The sequence below is a fragment of the Phacochoerus africanus genome, chromosome 4 (genome assembly GCF_016906955.1).
Source record: "Phacochoerus africanus isolate WHEZ1 chromosome 4, ROS_Pafr_v1, whole genome shotgun sequence".
In the NCBI taxonomy this organism is placed as follows: domain Eukaryota; kingdom Metazoa; phylum Chordata; class Mammalia; order Artiodactyla; family Suidae; genus Phacochoerus; species Phacochoerus africanus.
The window spans coordinates 141,297,549-141,316,396 of record NC_062547.1 but is presented as its reverse complement, the minus strand read 5'-3'; the positions used below and the strand labels follow the sequence as shown (position 1 = coordinate 141,316,396).

Sequence of the window (18,848 nt, the reverse complement as noted above, 5' to 3'; positions counted from 1 at the left end):
TCAACACCCTAAGAATAAAAGGGAACTTCCTCAACCTGATAAAGTTCATCTACAAAGACATTCACAGCAAAAAAAAAAAAAAAAAAGTTCCCATTGTGACGCAGTAGAAACGAATCCGGCTAGTAACCATGAGGTTGCAGGTTCGATCCCTGGCCTCTCTCAATGGATTAAGGGTCCAGTGTTGCCACGAGTTGTGGTGTAGGTCGCAGACACAGTTCAGATCCTGCATTGCTGTGGCTGTGGCATAGGCCAGCAGCTGTAGCTCTGATAACGACTCCTAGCCTGGGAACCTCCATATGCTGTAGGTATGTACCTAAAAAGCAAAACCAACAACAACAACAAAACAAAAAAACCCCACATAGTCGACATCAAACTTAATGGTTAATGATTTGATGCTTTATAAGATCAGGAATAGGGCAGGAACAAGACAATTATGTTTACTCTAGCCATTTCTGTTCAGTGTTGTGGGAGAGATTCAAGCCAGAGCAGTTAGGCAAGAGCAGGAAGTAGGAGCCATCCAGATTAGAAAAAAGTAAAACTATAGTCACAATACAGTTTGATGTGATCTGGTATAGAAAATTTTAAGGATTACGTACACTCAAATTATTAGAATTAACAGGTGAGTTTAGCAAAGTTCAATGTAAGATCAATCTGCAAAAATTATTATTTTTCTACGCACTTAGTGAACCATCTGAAAAGGAAAATAATTTCATTCATAATATCCCCTAAAAGAATAAAGTGCTTAGGAATAAATTTAACAGGAGAAATGTAAGATTGTACATTAAAAATTACGTCATTAAAAGAAATTTAAGAAGACCTAAATAGGTAGAGTGGGTTAAGGATCTAGCTTTGTCTCTGGTGGCTCGGGTTGCTGCCAAGGCACAGGTTTGATCCCTAACCTGTCACACTGGGTTAAGGATCTGGTGTTGCCACAGCTGTGGCGTAGGCTGCAGCTCAGATTTGATTCCCGGCCCTGGAACTTCCGTATACCCTTCAGCCAAAAAAAAAAAACAGAAGAAGAAGAACTAAATAAGGACGATGGCCTGTGTTCATGCTTGATATTGGCAATAAAGTAATACTCCTCAAATTGATCTGCAGATGCCACACATTTCCTATCAAATTCCCAGCTGCTTTTTTTGCAGAAATTGATAAGCTGATCCTAAAATTCATATGATAATGCAGAGAAGCCATAGTAGTCAAAACAGTCTGGAAAAAGAAGTGCAAAGTTGAAAGACTCAACATTTCCTAATTTGAAAACTTACTACAAAGCTTAAGTAATGAAGATACTGTGGTCTAGCATAGCATAGGCATGTAGAGTGATGGAATAGAATTGAGACTCCAGAAATACACACCCTTATGTATATGGTTAATTGTTTTTTTTTTTTTTTATTTTCCCACTGTACAGCAAGGGGGTCAGGTTATCCTTACATGTATACATTACAATTACATTTTTCCCCCAGTGGTTAATTGTTTTTTGACAAAAGTGCCAGGACAATGTAATGGGGAAAAGACTAGTCTTCAACAGAATGTTTTGGGACAGCTGGATATTCACATGCAGAAAAATGAACTTGGACCCGTTCCTCACACAAATGCAAAAACTAATTTAAAGACCTAAGTAAAACCTAAATGTAAGAATTAAAACTATAAAACTCTTAGAAGAAAACATAAGTGTAAAGCTTCGTGACATTGGATTAGGCAGTGAGTTCTTGTGGACACCCAAAGCTTAAGTGATACAAGAAAAATAGGCAAACTGGACTTTATCAAAATTGAAAACTTTACTACTTGAAAAGATACCATCAAGAAGGTGAAAAATCAGCCCACAAAATGGGAGAAAATATCTTCATATTATTTATCTGATAAGAGACTTAGGTCTAGAAAATACAAAGTAGTCCTGCAACTCAACAGCAAAAAGACAACCCAATGGAAAAATGCACAAAGGGTCTAAGCAGGCATTCCTTCAGAGATGTGCACACAGAGAGAGCTGCCCAACATCATTACTCATTAAAAGAATGCAAATCAAAACTGCAATGAACAGGAGTTCCCTCTGTGGCACAGCGGGTTAGGAATCCAACTGCAGCAGCTTGGGTCACTTTGGAGGCATGGGTTTGATCCCTGGCCTGGCATAGTGGGTTAAAGAATCTGGTGTTGCTGTGGTTGCAGCTCGGATTCAGTCCTTGGCCCAGGAACTTACATATGCCGTGAGTGTGGCCGTAAAACATAAACAGACAAAACCAAAAAACCACAATGACCATAACACCTCACACCCACTAGGATGGCTGTAATCAAAGAGGTGGCTGAGGAACCTGCTGTCTAGCACTGGGAACTATGTTTAGTCACTTATGATGGAGATAACGTGAGAAAAAGAATGTATCCATGTATGCGTGACTGGGTCACTTTGCTGTGCAGTAGAAAATTGACAAAACGTTGTAAACCAACTATAATGGAAAAAATAAAAATCATTAAAAAATAAAAAAATTAAAATTGAGAAAAGGTGGACGAGAGCAAGTGTTGTTGAGGACACGGAGGAATTGGAGCCCGTGTCTGGTTCCCGTGGGCATATAAAATGGTGCAGCTAGTTCGGAAAGTAGTGTGGCAGCTCCTCAGACGTTTAGACATCGCATATGACGGAGCTGTCATTAGATAGATGCCAAGCGAAATCAACACATACTTCCACACAAAAACATGTATATCAGTGTTCATACAGCATCCTTCTTAAAAGCCCCTAAATGGAAACAACCTAGATGTTCGTTAACTGATGAACAGAAAAACAAAATGGGGACTATCTGTACAGTGAACGCTTTGGTAATGGAAGTAATAAAGTCCCGATACATGCTGTGACGTGAGGGAACGCCACAGCAAAGTGGGCTCCGAGTCGCATGGTCCAAGCTGCGTCTGCGGCCCACACCACAGCTCACAGCAACGTCAGATCCTCAACCCACTGACCGAGGCCAGGGATCGAACCCACGTCCTCATGGATACTAGGGATACTAGTCAGTTCGTTATCTGCTGAGCCACAGTGGAAAATCCTGTGTAATTCCTTTTATATGAAATGGCAAGAATAGGCATTTATAGAGACACAAAAATTAGTGATTGCCAGGCTTTACAGAGCAGAAGCAACCGGAGGGTTTCTTTTTGGGGTGATGAAAATGTTCTATGAGTTCCCGTCGTGGTGCAGTGGTTAACGAATCCAATTAGGAACTATGAGGTTGCAGGTTTGATCCCTGGCCTTGCTCAGTGGGTTAAGGATCTGGCGTTGCCGTGAGCTGTCATGTTGGTCACAGATGCAGCTCAGATCCTGCGTTGCTGTGGCTCTGGTGTAGGCCTGTTGCTACAGCTCCCATTAGACCCCTAGCCTGGGAACCTCCATATGCCATGGGTCTGGCCCTAGAAAAGGCAAAAAGACAAAAAAAAAAAAAAGAAAAAGAAAAAGAGAAAATGTTCCAGAACTATATAGTGGTGATGGGTGTACAACTCTGTTACTATGCTTAAAAAAAAAAAAAAACACTAAATTTTACTTTTTTTTTGTCTTTTGTCTTTTTAGGGCCGCACTCACGGCATATGGAGGTTCTCAGGCAAGGGATTGAATTGGAGCTGTAGTTGCTGGCCTATGCCAGATCCGAGCCATGTCTGTGACTTACACCACAGCCCAGTGCAACGCCAGAACCTTAATCTACTGAGCGAGGCCAGGGATCAAACCTGCATCCTCATGGATACTAGTCGGGTTCTTTTACCATTGAGTCATGACTGGAACTCCTAAATTTTATGCTTTAAATGAGTGAACCATCCACTGTGCTTCAATTTGAAAGAATGAACTTTGTGATATGTGAATTATATCTCAGTAAAGCTGTTATTAAACAAATAATAAGTTTATAAAAGAAAGAGAAAGAGAAGCAGGGGAGTATCTGCCATGGAACCAGGAATTGGAAACTAAGGGGTTGCTCCGTGGGATTCCCCATGGGCAGCTCTCGGGGAAGGGCCCCAGCTGACATTCCAAACCCTGCATTACAGCCCTCACTGTGTCACTGACTTGCCGTGAAGTCCTCCACAGGGCTTGGGGCCACTGCCTGCCTAACTGAATGGTGTGGTAGTAAAAACCTGGAGATACTTTAAACACCCAGCAGTAGGGAAGGTACACGCATCCATAAAATGCCAGAATATGCAGCTTTTTATTTTTTGATTAAAGCGTAATTGATTTATAATGTTGTACCAGTTTCTGCTCTACAGCAAGAATATGCAGCTTTTTAAAAGAATGTGGTGTGTGTGTGTGTGTATATATATATATATATTTTTTTTTTTTTGTCTTTTCTACGGCCACTTCTGCAGCACATGGAGTTCCCAGGCTAGGAGTCTAATCAGAGCTGTAGCCACTGGCCTACACCAGAATGACAGCAGCGCGGGATCCAAGCCACATCTGCAACATACACCATAGCTTACAGCAATGCTGGATCTTTAACCCACTGAGCAAGGTCAGGGATTGAACTCACAACTTCATGGTTCCTAGTCAGATTCGTTAACCACTGCGCCACAATGGGAACTCCCGAATGTGGTAAATTTTTTTATATTGGAGTATGCAGTTGATTTACGATGTTGTGTTGGTTTCTGGTGTATAGTGAAGTGACACATAGATATATTTCCTTTGCAGATCACTTATTTATGTATTTATTTGTCTTTTTTTTAGGGCCACACCCGTGACATATGGAGGTTCCCAGGTTAGGAGTCGAATTGGAGCTGTAGCTGCCAACCTACACCACAGCCACAGCAACGCGAGATCTGAGCCTTGGTGGCGACCTACACCACAGCTCATGGCAACTCTGATCGTCAACCCACTGAGCAAAGCCAGGGCTTGAACCTGCATCCTCATGGATACTAGTCAGAGGTGTTTCTGCTGAGCCACAAGGGAAACTCCTCATATTCTTTTTCGTTATAAGTTATTAGCAGATAGTGAGCATAGTTCCCTGTGCTATTCAGTAGGACTTGTTGTTTATCTGTTTTATATAAAAGAGTGTATATCTGTTTATCCCAAACTCCTAGTTTATCCCTCCCTGTCCCTTCCTCCTTTGGCAGCCATAAGTTTGTTCTCTATGTCTGGGAATCTGTTTCTGTTTTGTAAGTAAGTTCATTTGTATCATTATTTTAGATTTCACGTATAAGTGATAGCAAGTGATATTTGTCTTTCTCTGCCTGCCTTGTTTCACTTTGTGTGATAAGCTCTACTTCTATCCATGTTGCTGCAAGTGGCATTTCATTCTCATTTATGGCTGAATGATATTTCACTGCATGTATATTCCACATCTTAGCCGTTTATCTGTCAGTGGACACTTAGGTTACTTTCATGTCTTAGCTGTTTAAATAGTGCTGCTGTGAACGTTAGGGTGAGTGTATCTGTTTTTTTTTTTTTTTGTCTTTATTTAGGGCCGCACCCACTTCATATGGAGGTTCCCAGGCTAGGGGTCAAGTTGGAGCTGCAGCTGCAGGCATGCACCACAGTCACAGCAATGTGAGATCCAAGTCGTGTGTGTGACCTATACCACAGCTCACAGCAATGCCGGATCCTTAACCCACTGAGTGAGGCCAGGGATCTAATCTGCATCCTCATGGATGCTAGTCGGGTTTGTTAACCACTAAGCCATGACAGGAACTCCTGCATGTATCTCTTTGATTTAGAGTCTTCACCTTTTCCTGATAGATGCCCAGGAATAGGATTGCTCAATCATATGATAACTCTATTTTTAATTTTTTAAGGAACCTCTGTTCTCCATAGTGACTGCATCAATTTACATTCTCACCAGTAGTATAGGAGGGTTTCCTTTTCTCTGCACCTTCTCCAGAATTTACTGTATTTGTAGACTTTTTGGTGATGGCCATTCTGACCAGTGTGAGGTGATGACTTATTGCAGTTTTGATTTGCATTTCTCTAATAATTAGCAATATTGAGCATCTTTTTATGTACCTATTGGTCATCTGTAGAATGTGGTAGATTTTTAGTCATAGCCAATATTTACATCATGTCAGATGCTGTCAAGCATTTTAATGAATACTTCATTTAATTTCAACAGCTCTGTGAAATACAGGTGTAATTATTAGCCTATTTTGGAAGATAGCACTCAGACACAGGGTCAAGTCCACAGCAAGATCAGATCACAACCAAGATGTTTTGACTCCAGAGTTTATGCTCTAGTTCATCCATTCTCACAGTGTGGTGTGGGAACCCCAAGATCCTTGGGGAGCTTGTCTGCAAGTTCAAAAATATTTTCATGGGAGTTCCCATTGTGGCACAGTGGAAATGAATCCGATTAGTATCCATGAGGATGTGGGTTCAATCCCTGGCCTCACTCAATGGGTTAAGCATCTGGCATTGCCATGAGCTATAGTGTATGTAGGTTCGAAGATGTGGCCTGGATCCCGAGTTGCTATGGTTGTGGGGTAGGCCAGCAGCTCTAGCTCCTGATTTGACCCCTAGCCTGGGAACTTCCATATGCAGTGAGTGTGGCCCTAAAAAGAAAAATAAATAAATAAAATAAAAATATTTTCATAATACATGTACATTTGCCATTTTCACTCTCATCTCTTCGTGGTTATATAGTGGAATTTTTGAGAAGCTGTGTAACATGCAGTTATGTCATCCTTCCATGTCTTTAATTTTTTTTTCCTTTGGCCGAGCCTGCAGCATGTGGAAGTTCCCGGGCCAAGGACTGAACCCGCACCACAGCAGTGACCTGAGCCACAGCAATGACAGTGCCAGATCCTTAACTACTAGGCCATTAGGGAATTCCCATATTTTAAATTTTTTTGTTTTCACTTCTAGTATGGTAAATATTGATAGATATAACCTTTATAAACAAAATCTCTTTTGGGGTCTTCAATAATTTTTTTTTGCTCTTTTTGCCATTTCTTGGGCCGCTCCCGCAGCATATGGGGGTTCCCAGGTCAGGGGTTGAATCACAGCTATAGCCTATGGCCTACGCCAGAGCCACAGCAGCGCAAGATCCGAGCCGTGTCTGCGACCTACACTACAGCTCATGGCAACGCCGGATCATTAACCCACTGAGCAAGGGCAGGGATCGAACCCGCAACCTCATGATTCCTAATCGGATTCGTTAACCACTGCGCCACCATGGGAACTCCTAGGGTCTTCAATAATTTTTAAGAGTGTAAAGACTTCTTAGATCAAAAAGTTCAGTACTGTAGGAGTTCCCATGGTGGAGCAGCGGAAACGAATCCGACTAGGAACCATGAGGTTTCGGGTTCGATTCCTGGCCTCGCTCAGTGGGTTAAGGATTTGGCGTTGCCATGAGCTGTGGTGTAGGTTGCAGACATGGTTCGGATCTGGCATTGCTGTGGCTGTGGTGTAGGTCGGCAGCTGTAGCTCCAATTTGACTCCTAGCCTGAGAACCTCCATATGCTGTGGGTGTGGCCCTGAAAAGACCAAAGACAAAGGAAAAAAAAAATTCAGTTCTGTCACTCTGGTGGTCTAAACCATTATCCCTATTCCTCTTACCTGTGTAAGTTATGTATCAATCTCCAAGTTGTTAGTTTTACAAAAAAGCAAGATGTGGAATGGTGATTATAGCATGCTTCTGTTTAGGTAAGAAAAAAAATGGGGCAGTCTCTCTATATGTACTCCCTGTGTACCTAGGTTTCACAGCAAACTTCTTTTTTTTTTTTTGTCTTTTTGTCTTTTGAGGGCCGTACCTGCTGCATATGGAGGTTCCCAGGCTAGGGGTCGAATCGGAGCTGTTGCTGCCGGCCTCCACCAGAGCCACAGCAACGCCAGATCTGAGCCATGTCTGTGACCTACACGACAGCTCACTGGATCCATAACCCACTGATCCATAACCTGCAATCTCATGGTTCCAGTCGGATTCATTTCTGCTGCACCATGACGGGAACTCCCATAGCAAACTTCTTATACTGGTTAGCCATCCTTAGGGTGGGAGATGGGGGCAGGGAATGGGGAAGCAGGAAGATTTTTCACTATATATAGTTTAGTACTATTGGATATTTTCCTTCTACCATGTGAATATGTTACCTTTTTAAAGCAAAGTTTAAAAAGATAGTCATAAGGAAGAAGCAAGGGAGAAAAAAGGATGATGAGGGTATTTCTTCTGGCCCTGCTGTCTTTTTCAACTCTGACAACCTTAGCCTGGACCTTAACATAAGGGTTAGTATTTTTGTTCTACCCACTTGCAGGAATCTAGAAAGAATAAAATATTAGATGTAAAAATACTGTGAATACTCTGAAAGGGTTTAAGCTGTCCTCGGGGGGAGGGCATTGTCAATAAATGGAACGTCTCATCAATGTGCTCACTCATTGTCTTTCAGGTTTGTTTTACAGCTCACAGATTGGAGAGAGGGTCAATTTACTATCTTGCAGTTTGTGCAAAGCAACCTTTGTAGACATACCAAAAAATGTTTCTGATTTGTGTTTTTAGGATCAAGAAATGCAGAAATTACTATGAAATTCTGGGAGTTTCACGAAATGCCAGTGATGAAGAGCTTAAGAAAGCGTACCGAAAACTTGCCCTGAAATTTCATCCTGACAAGAACTGTGCTCCTGGAGCTACAGATGCTTTCAAAGGTCTAATCCTAAATTAATGCTTGAAGTTTGGTCACTGCTGGTCGTTTTCAGCTGCCCTGTAATTGCTTTTTAAGTCCACAAGTGGGTTTTTTTTCCTGCCACACCTCTTAGATCGTGATTATTAGCATAGCTCTCCCCCATCCTCCTTCACTTACCTTAATTTATTTTGGAAAGAATATTTAGTTTCTCTGTAATACCTTTTGGAACCTTTCGTTTCTTTTTCTCTCTTTTTTTTTTTTCTTTTTACAACCGCACCTACAGCATATGGAAGTTCCCAGGCTAGGGGTCACATCGGAGCTGCAGCTTCGGGCCTGTACTGCAGACACAGCAACATTGGATCCAAGCTGCATCTCTGATCTGTGCCATAGCTTGTGGCGGCGCCATATCCTTAACCACCGAGGGAGGCCAGGGATCGAACCTGCATCCTTGCGACACTCTGTCAGGTTCTCAACCCGCTGAGCCACAACAGGAACTTGGAACATTTCATTCCTTAATTCAGCAAAATATTCACCTGTGTGCCAGCTGAATAAAACTGATGGGATTTCTCTTGTGGAACGTATAGTTGGAGGCCCCTTGCGAGTAAGGGCCTAGATAGCACTTCTCACTTCTTTGACCGTGGAACTCTTTGCTCAGGAAACCTCTGATATTAACATGTTCATAGAAAAAAGCTTTATAAAGCTTTGTAATAAGCAAAAACAAAGTAATAGATCAAATCTTTTTTCCATTGATTTCTGTGACACTTTAGAAATATATTTCCAGCCACACCCATGGTAATAAAAGTTCCCAGGCCAGGGGTCAAATCTGAGCTGCAGCTGTGACCTGTGCTACAGCTGTGGCAATGCCAGATCCTTAACCCAGTGCGCATGGCCAGGGGCCTAACCAGCAGGCACCACAGAGACAAGCTGGCTCATTAACCTGCTGGGCCACAGTGGGAACTCTCAGAAATATAGTCTTAAAAAATATTTTGGATCCAGAGTGCCCCTCATGGCTCAGCAGTAACGAACCCAGTTAGAATCCTTGAGGACACAGGTTCAATCTCTGGCCTAACTAAGTGGGTTAAAGATCCAGTGTTCCTGTGAGCCGTGGTGGAGATCAAAGACTTGGCTCGGATCCAGTGTTCCTGTGGCTGTGGTGTAGGCCGGCAGCGACAGCTCCAATTCAACCCCTATGCTGTTCGTGCGGCCCTAAAAAGACCCAAAAAAAATTGGATCCAACACATAAATAAAAATAAAAATGTTAAGTCCTTCACCCTCAGGGGCATCACTGGTGCAGGCAAGGATTATCACTGGATGCCAAAAGCTGGCTTAGGTTGTTGTTGAACAGGATATTCACGTTGATATCCGGAGTATCACCCCACAGAATACTTACTCATTCCACAGGGAAGATTTTCCTTAAAACAGAGATAACTAGTGGTCCAACTTATCATCACCAATATTAGGACAGCCTAACATGACATGTTATAATCCCATGTAGTATTCTTGCCAAAATGTTTAACCCGAATCTAGTAAAGAGGAAACCATCAAAATATGGGACATTCTACAACATCACTGAACTATTCTTTAAAAAATTCTGTTTAATGAAAAGCAAAAAAGGTGGGGAGACTATTCTAGGTTAAAAAGACTAGAGAGGGAGTTCCTTTGTGGCTCAGCAGGTTAAGGACCCAGTGTTGTCACTTCTGTGGGTCAGGTCACTGCTGTGGCACAGGTTCCACCCCTTGGCCAGGAACTTCCACGTGCCGTGGGTAGAACCAAAGCAACAAATAAACAAAAAAATAGCTAAGGAGACGTGAATCCAAAAGCGGAGCATGAACCTTGCATGGGTCCACTGGGTGATAATGAATTGATGTTCAGTTTTCTTAGCTGCGAAGAGAATTGTGATCATGTAGGAGAGTGTCTTTCTCCTTAGGAGATAATGTGCTGAAATATTTAGGGGTGAAGTGTCATCATATCTGAGGCCTGCTTTCACATGGTTTAGCCAAAAAAATGAATGTATATGGAAAGAGTTGAGGAAAGCAGTGTGGCAAAATGCTAACAATTGGTGAATTAAATGCAGGCATTTATTATGTTTTTTTTAACTTTTCTATAAATATGAAATTTTCAAAAGAAAAAGTAAAAAGTGATAGGTCTGAGAAATTTTTTAAGATGAGCATTTACCTCCAAGGACCAGCCGGCCTTTGTGGCTGTGCCATTGCGAACCTAGCTCTCCACACAGTTTCTACAGGGAAACAAACAGATACCCCACATTCTTGCCACACACGCGCACACGCACACGCACACACAGCACCTCAGACAGCGATGATGTGGTTCTGAGAAACCTGCCAGATGGCAAGGGAGGGAATGTTTCAGCGACTCTGTTTAGGTTTTTCTGTTTGTTTCTTCTGCTTAGCTGTTTTATTGCTCTAAATATTTAATGCAGTTCTCTAGCTAGAAGAATTATAGGGGAATACTCCTTCTATATTTCTGACAGTGTTGACTGAATGAAAAGTGGGGGAGTGAGGATGTCTTAAAAGATTTTTTACAAGCTCTCTTTGATCATTGGTACTGATTGTATGTTGAAATGATGCTGGACACAGTTTGCATGTTTGTGCATAGGAGGAGGGGCGGTGCTGTGCAGGTGGAGTCTCTTCAGCCTTTGATCCGCCCTTGAGACACTGAAGATACATATCTTAAGTTTTTGTAATGATTTGTATTTTTTCCATTATAGTTGGTTTACAGTGTTCTGTCACTTTTCTGCTGTACAGCAGAGTGACCCAGTCACACACACACACACACATATATACACTCTTTTTCTCACATCGTCCTCCATCATGCTCCATCACAAGTGACTAGATCTAGTTCCCTGTGCTATACGGCAGGATCTCATTGCTTATCCACTCCAAATGCAATAGTTTGCCTCTACTAACCCCAAACTCCCAGTCCATCCCCCTCCTTCCCCCTCCCCCTTGGCAACCACAAGTCTGATCTCCAAGTCCATGCATTTCTTTTCTGTGGAAAGGTTCATTTGTGCCGTATATTAGATTCCAGATATAAGTAATAACGGTTCCCAAGCTACAGGTCCAATTGGCTGTAGCCGCCGGCCTACACCACAGCCACAGCAACGCCAGATCCGAGCTGCGTCTGCAGCCTACATTGCAGCTCAAGGCAACACTGGAGTTTTAACCCACTGAGCGAGGCCAGGGATCAAACCTGCGTCCTCATGGATACTAGTAAGATTCGTTTCTTCTGAGCCACAATGGGAACTCCACCAGCTTTTTTGGGGGGGCTGTACCTACAGCATGTGGAAGCTCCTGGGCCAGGGATTGAATCCATGCCACAGCAGTGACCTGGCCACTGCAGTGACAATACCAGATCCTTAACCTGCTGAGCCACAAGGGAACTCCTAAAGACGTTTTCTTCATTTTAAAAATTTTATTGAAGTATAGTTGATTTACAATGTTGTCATAATTTCTGCTATACAAAGTGATTCGGTTGTACATGTATACACACCCTTCTCTTTCAGATTCTTTACCCACATAGATTATCACAGAATATTGGGTAGAGTTCTCTGTGCTACACAGAAGGCCCCTGTTGGCCAGTCATTCTGTATACCTCAGTGCGCATGTGCCAGTCCCACACCTCCAGCCCATCCCTCCTCCCTCCACCTGTCCCCTTTCTGAAGACCATTTTTTTAAGTCAGCTGAGACAAGACTCATGAGTGAGGACTTTGCTTTTAGCCAAGCAGGAGAATTTGTGCTGATTATTTTATTCCGGAGATTGTTTGTGACTTTGTGTTAGAATACCATTGCTTAAGTATGAACTGTTTCCAGCCGTAGACTATTGCTGTCAAGTAAAATAACACATTTTTTTTTTGTCTTGTTGTTGTTGTTGTTATTTCTTGGGCCGCTCCTGCGGCATATGGAGGTTCCCAGGCTAGGGGTTGAATCGGAGCTGTAGCCACCGCCCTACGCCAGAGCCACAGCAACGCGGGATCCGAGCCGAGTCTGCAACCTACACCACAGCTCACGGCAACGCCGGATCGTTAACCCACTGAGCAAGGGCAGGGACCGAACCCGCAACCTCATGGTTCCTAGTCGGATTCGTTAACCACTGCGCCACGACGGGAACTCCTAAAATAACACATTTTTGATGACTGAAAACAGTCGTTCTTAGTTTATCTTGAGTCTCTTGTTTCTGGCTTATGAAACTAGATCGTGGGAAATTTCAAGGGCAGGCACTTGGGTGAACATTCCAGGCCCATGTAGCTCTCCTTGGGTCACTGTGGAGTTGTCGCACCATTCAGTTCTGGGCTCTTCATTGCTGCTGCTGTGCTCACCCAAAGCTGCAGCAAGGAGTATGTACTCAGCTTTTCTTTGTTTGATTGGTCTCTTTTTATGCTTTTTGTTTTGTTTTCCTTTTTAGGGCCGCACCTGCCGCATATGGAGGTTCCCAGACTAGGGGTTGAATGGGAGCTGCAGCTGTCGGCCTACTGCCTCAGGCACAGCAATGCCAGATCCAAGCCATGTCCACACCTACACTGCAGCTTGGGTCCTTTAACCCACTGAGCAGGGCCAGGGATCGAACCCACATCCTCGTGGAATATTAGTCAGGTTCTTTACTGCTAAGCCACAACAAGATCTCAGGTGCTTTTTGTTTTTGTTGCAGCGATAGGAAATGCCTTTGCAGTCCTGAGCAATCCTGACAAGAGACTCCGCTATGATGAATATGGAGACGAACAGATGACTTTCACTGCCCCTCGAGCCAGACCATATAATTATTACAGGGACTTTGAAGCAGACATCACTCCAGAAGAGCTGTTCAACGTCTTCTTTGGAGGGCATTTTCCTACAGGTTAGTGTCCCAGAGTTACTGCTTAAAAAGTCGTATGTATTTTGAGGATCTGTTTGAAGATCTGAATACAGGGACCACAGTATAGCAGAAACAACAAGACTTTGGATCCAGATGAGCTAGGGTTTAGGCACATCTCTAGCCTCCTACTACGCATAATTTTGATTTTATCTGGTCTTGTTTCCTTACCTGAAAAACAGGGCTGGTAAGACCAACCTCACAAAGCTTTGTGACGATTGGATTTTTTTTGTCCTTTTTGTTTTAGAGCTACACCCACGGCATATGGAAGTTCCCAGGCTGCAGTCAGATCTGAGCTGCAGCTACCAGCCTACACGACAGGCACAGCAATGCCAGATCTGAGCTGCATCTGCGACCCACACCACAGCTCACGGCAACACCGGATCCCCAACCCACTGAGTGAGGCTGGGGATCAAATCTGCATCCTCATGGATACTAGTCATATTCATTTCTGCTGCACCACAACGGGAACTCCCAGGATTGGATATTTTTAAGTGTTTTATAAATTAGAAGCAAAATGCCTATATTATTATTATTATTGTAAAAAGAGCCCCTTACATAAAGATGAAGGTGAGAAAAGTACCCCCAAAGCGTTGGAAGCTGGAATGATTAAATGCCTAGAAAGAAAGCTAAATTTTGTGAGTTGCTATTAAAGATACTAGTGACATAATCTGTTATTGGGCAAGGAGCAGGCATGAGCGTGGGGACAGGCTTCATGGCCCAAGTGCTCTTTCTTCATCCGCTTCTCTGTCACTGGTTACAAAGACTGTTTAAATAGGGGCAGGAGAGCGGAGCATGTCCCATTTTCAGCTGGTTCACTTGACATCCCTACTGTCTTATTTTTCCTGGGTAAAGTGGGGTAGTCCTATGCCCTCGGAGAACCTAGCTGGAAGCAAGGGCCTTGGAAAAGGCAAGGAAGGGACGTTCGCTGTGTCACCTACTGAGTGTTTTTCTTTCTTTTCCAGGAAACATTCATATGTTCTCAAATGTGACAGACGACACTCACTATTACCGCCGGCGGCACCGACATGAGAGGATGCAGACACGGAAGGAGGAGGAAGAAGATAAACCTCAGGTACCCAGGGAGGACAGGACAGCTGCTGCCCATGAGTACTTGTATGAGCGGACCTATTTGAAGGTCACCTTGAAGTGTGTCACTAAAACATGCTTTATGAAAGCAGAGGCACAGTAAAAAGAGATGGACAGTTGGCCCAAAGAGGCCAGAATGCACCCCTCTTCCCCACCCCTTCTTTGGTGATGATCCCAGGAAATCTGTGGGGCTGTTTTGATCAGGGTTTTCTTGACAGCAGAGAATAGAAACTCTCTTCAAAATACTCAAAACTAAAGGGGGTTTAAGGTAAGGCATCAAGAGAGTCTCATGAAGCTCAAGGGCAGGAAGCAGCCTGGGCCTTAAGACAGGCGGGAACCAGGAACTGGGGTGCTGTCAGGCACCCACGAGCTGTGCGCCCCATGACTCTTGGGGCCAGCTGTCTCCAGTTCTCCCGCCTCTCTTCATCTCCTTTGTTCTTTAAGCGGGCTGGCTTTCTGCTTCCTCTTGCCCATCTCCAGTGCCTCAGAGGTGTGTCCTTTCTTCTGGTGATTGCCTAGCAGTGGGTGGTCATGAATCTCAATCCCAGATCTTCAGGAAGGAGAGTGTGATTATTTCTGCTACAGTTAGATGTCCTCTAGATGTCTCAGTCTGTTCAGCTGAGGCCAAGACAACAGAGTTGCATAGTAACGAGACCTTGTGAGAGGCACAGTTTGGGCAGTCTCACAAACAGGTGTCTCTGCCTCACTGTTCTTAGAAAAGGGGGCTGCAGAAGGATGACCGGGTGTAAATCCAGGTTGTGAGTGGGCCTCCTTCAGCCTTTTCAGGCTGACAAAGCAGAGTTGTCTGGTACTTCTCAGCAGTAAGGAACAGCCTTCCCAGAAAAGCCTGGAGCTCTGTGCAGTGCATCGGTAATTGGTATTTTCTTTGGGAAAACTATCCTGTTTTCACTAAGCTGCATGTGGATGAACAACACTTATACCAAATACTTTCTCTTTTTCAGACTACATATTCTGCATTTATTCAGTTACTTCCAGTTCTGGTGATTGTGATCATATCTGTGATTACTCAGCTGCTAGCTGCTAATCCCCCGTATAGTCTGTTCTATAAATCGTAAGTCAGATGCTGATAAATCTTTCTTAACAATCTAATGAAAGACTTGCAGTTTTTGCTGGTACATTACTAACATTTCCTTTCACCTTGTATTGTAGAAAACACTGAGTTTGCGTTGACAGGAACAGATGGGTAGTAATAATGCAAAAGTACCATAGGCCGCTCCGCCCAGCCCTCAGGACCTGGATTGTTTTGTTCTACAGCGACACCATCTGGTCAGCTGCAGAACAGCACGAGCTGGCTTCTGAAGGATTAACTAACTCCTGGTTTAGATTAAATCCTTATCATTACCATCTTAGACTTAGAAAAAGGACCTTACCGAGCTTGTGATAGTATCGCTGGACCCCTGTAGGTCTGAGAACATAGCAACTAAGACCTGGTGATTATTTCCAATTTAAGAAATTGCAAGAATAAGACATCTATTCATGATAAGGCTGTACGGTCAAACTGTAGTATCTCATTTCTTTGCTTTTGCTGAAAATATAGAAAGTCATTCTAAAGTTTGCATTGCATGGAAAACACGAGCTCTGATAGGAATTTTTAGATTTAGTAATGAATTTTTTTAAGTCATTTCTCAGAAGTTTGGTCCCTGATCAGCATTAACTGGCAGCATGTAGACGTGCAGACTCTTAGGCTTTACTCCATATCTGCTGAATCAGAAACTCTGCAGTGAGAACCAACAGTGTGAGGTTTGCCATGCCCTCTACTAAAGTTTGAGACTCATTGGATTCATTACTTTTTAAATTATTAATGGGAAATGAGGTTTTGCTCTTATAGCTTAGCAGACAAAAATCCTTTCCAAATGTGGACTCCATGGAACAATACCTAACAGGAAGAGCTCTTGTTGGTGATCATTGGGCTAAAGACTCTCAGTCTGGATCACTAGAATGATCTAGAGAGAGATTATTGCTATCAGGTCATGCCGGCCTGATACCCCTCTATTTACTGACTTCCTCTGTGTACGTACCACTGGTACCCCTTTTCTGGTCAGGCCAGTGCGACAGGCAGGAACCTGCCCTGCCAACAGCTTCTCAGAGGGAAGTGAGAGCAGTCGAGTGGCCTGTGTTCTTAGACATCCAGCAAGATCCCCAAGGTGAGAGGTCAAAGGAAAAGGCTGGGAAAAGGTCAAATAAAGCCCATTTAAGATGGATTTTGTCCAGCTTGAACAAAATCAGCTTGAATTTTGTACATCACTGTCACATTATATTAACTTGAATTTGAGCTCCCTTCTATACTTTTTTTTTTTTTTTGGTCTTTTTAGGGCCACACTCGCGGCATATGGAGGTTCCCAGGCTAGGGGTCCAGCCAGAGCTACAGCAATGCTGGGTCCGAGCCATGTCTGCAAGCCTACATCATAGCTCACAGCATTGCAAGATCCTTAACTCACTAAACAAGGCCAAGGATTGAACCTGCGTCCCATGGATACTAGTCAGGTTCATTACCACTGAGCCATGAGGGGAACTCCTATACTTTCTAATGGCTGGACTTTAGTTAACTGAGACCTGTTAATGTTTCCGAACACCAGATACCATTGGGGATCTTAAACCCACTGAGCATTAGCCTGGAGGTATCATTGAAATCTTTTTTTAAAATGCTACTGACATGTAGTTGATTTACAGTGTTATGTTAATTTCTGATGTAGGGCAAAGCAATTCAATGATACATATACACACATATCCACTCCCATATAGGGTATCACAGAATCTCGAGTAGGTTTCCCTGTAGTGCACAGCAAGTTCCCATTGACCATTTATTCCACGTACAATAGTGTGCCAATTCCAAGCTCCCAATCCGTCCCTCCCCCCTCACTGAAATATTTGTCACAGTTTTTGGTAGTTCTCACCCCACGACTGTGTGTGAAGTACTTTTTATCATGACCTCACAATTGGAACTAAGTTGGTATGAGCTGTCTGGTTATTTGTAAATCGTTTACTGTAACATTCATTTCGTTCAGCCAAATTTATCAGTAGCCTGCTCTGTGCCAGGTGCCATGCGAGGTCCTGTACATTACAGAAATTGCTCTTATGCATGCAGAGATTTACTTTTAGCCTCGAAAGAAGCAGTCTGACAGAGGGGAACCCAGACAGCTGCGCCGCCATGTTCCGAGCAGTGTATACACAGTAGTCAAGACATGGCGACAATCTGAGTGTCCATCAGTGGCTGAATGGGCGAAGAAGTTGTGGTCCATGTATATTCAATGGAGTAGTATTACTCAGACATGAAAATGAGGAAATCCTCCCATTTGTGAAAACAGTGATGGACCTTGAAGGCATTATGCTAAGTAAGCCAAAGAAAGACAAATACTGTACAATCTCACTTACAAGTGGAATCTAAAAAAACCCCAAGCTCATAGAAAAAGAGATCAGCCTTGCGGCTACCAGAGGTAGAGGGGGAGGGAGGGGAATTGGAGGGACTAACAGTTCTCAGGTCAGTGAGGAGGAGGGATCCGATGTACAGCGTAGTGGCTGCAGTAAACGCTGCTGTGTGATAGGAAGTAAGAGGAAAATTGTTGAGAGGGCACATCCTAAGAGTTCTCATCACAAGGAGAAAACTTTTTCCTTTGTTTCTTCTTTCGTTTCTGTTGTTATGTAGACGAGAAGCTAGATGTTAGCTGAACCTGTTGTTTGATCATTTCACAATATACGTAAAACGGCATGTATAAATCATTGTGCTGTAGGCCTTAAACTTTTTTTTTTTCTTTTTAGGGCCTTACGTGCGGCACATGGAAGGTCCCAGTTAGGCATCGAATCAGAGTACAGCCGCTGGCCTACACCACAGCCAGAGCAACTCGGGGTCTAAGCCATGTCAGTGACCTACACCATAGCTCATGGCAGTGCCGGATCCTTAACCCACTGAGTGAGGCTAGGGATTGAACCCTCATCCCCATGGATACTAGTTGGATTCATTTCCACTGCGCCACAACAGGAACTCCTGTGTATCTTAAATTTAAAAAGAGAGAAGAGAGGGAGGTAAATCCCTGAAGGGAATATATGTGCTGAGACTGAGTCCATTTGAACATTCTCACATAATGGCGACAAGGGTGACATTACATTTATTGCCTTGCTTGGGAGATAATAAATATTAGATATATTAGAAAATGATATGATATCTGTTAGTGATAGTAGATATGATATGTGTTAATGAAAAATTTTTAAAAGGAAATGACATCTGCATCTGCCCTGTGAGGAGGACTGTGACGTTGCTTGCGAGGCAGGTGCTAAGAGTGATGTTGCTGAATAGAACAAGCTCATGGGCGCCTCTCTCTCCT

At 43.4% G+C, this 18,848-nt stretch overlaps 1 protein-coding gene across 1 annotated transcript in view; it reads left to right on the top strand.

Moving 5' to 3' along the window:
* DNAJC18 (DnaJ heat shock protein family (Hsp40) member C18) overlaps positions 1-18,848 on the top strand; it is a 39,062-nt gene that overhangs the window by 11,627 nt on the left and 8,587 nt on the right. Inside the window, exons 3-6 of the mRNA XM_047778776.1 lie at positions 8,433-8,578; positions 13,219-13,404; positions 14,385-14,494; positions 15,471-15,580. Coding sequence (XP_047634732.1) covers positions 8,433-8,578; positions 13,219-13,404; positions 14,385-14,494; positions 15,471-15,580 — 552 coding nt within the window. The remainder of the gene's footprint in view (positions 1-8,432; positions 8,579-13,218; positions 13,405-14,384; positions 14,495-15,470; positions 15,581-18,848) is intronic.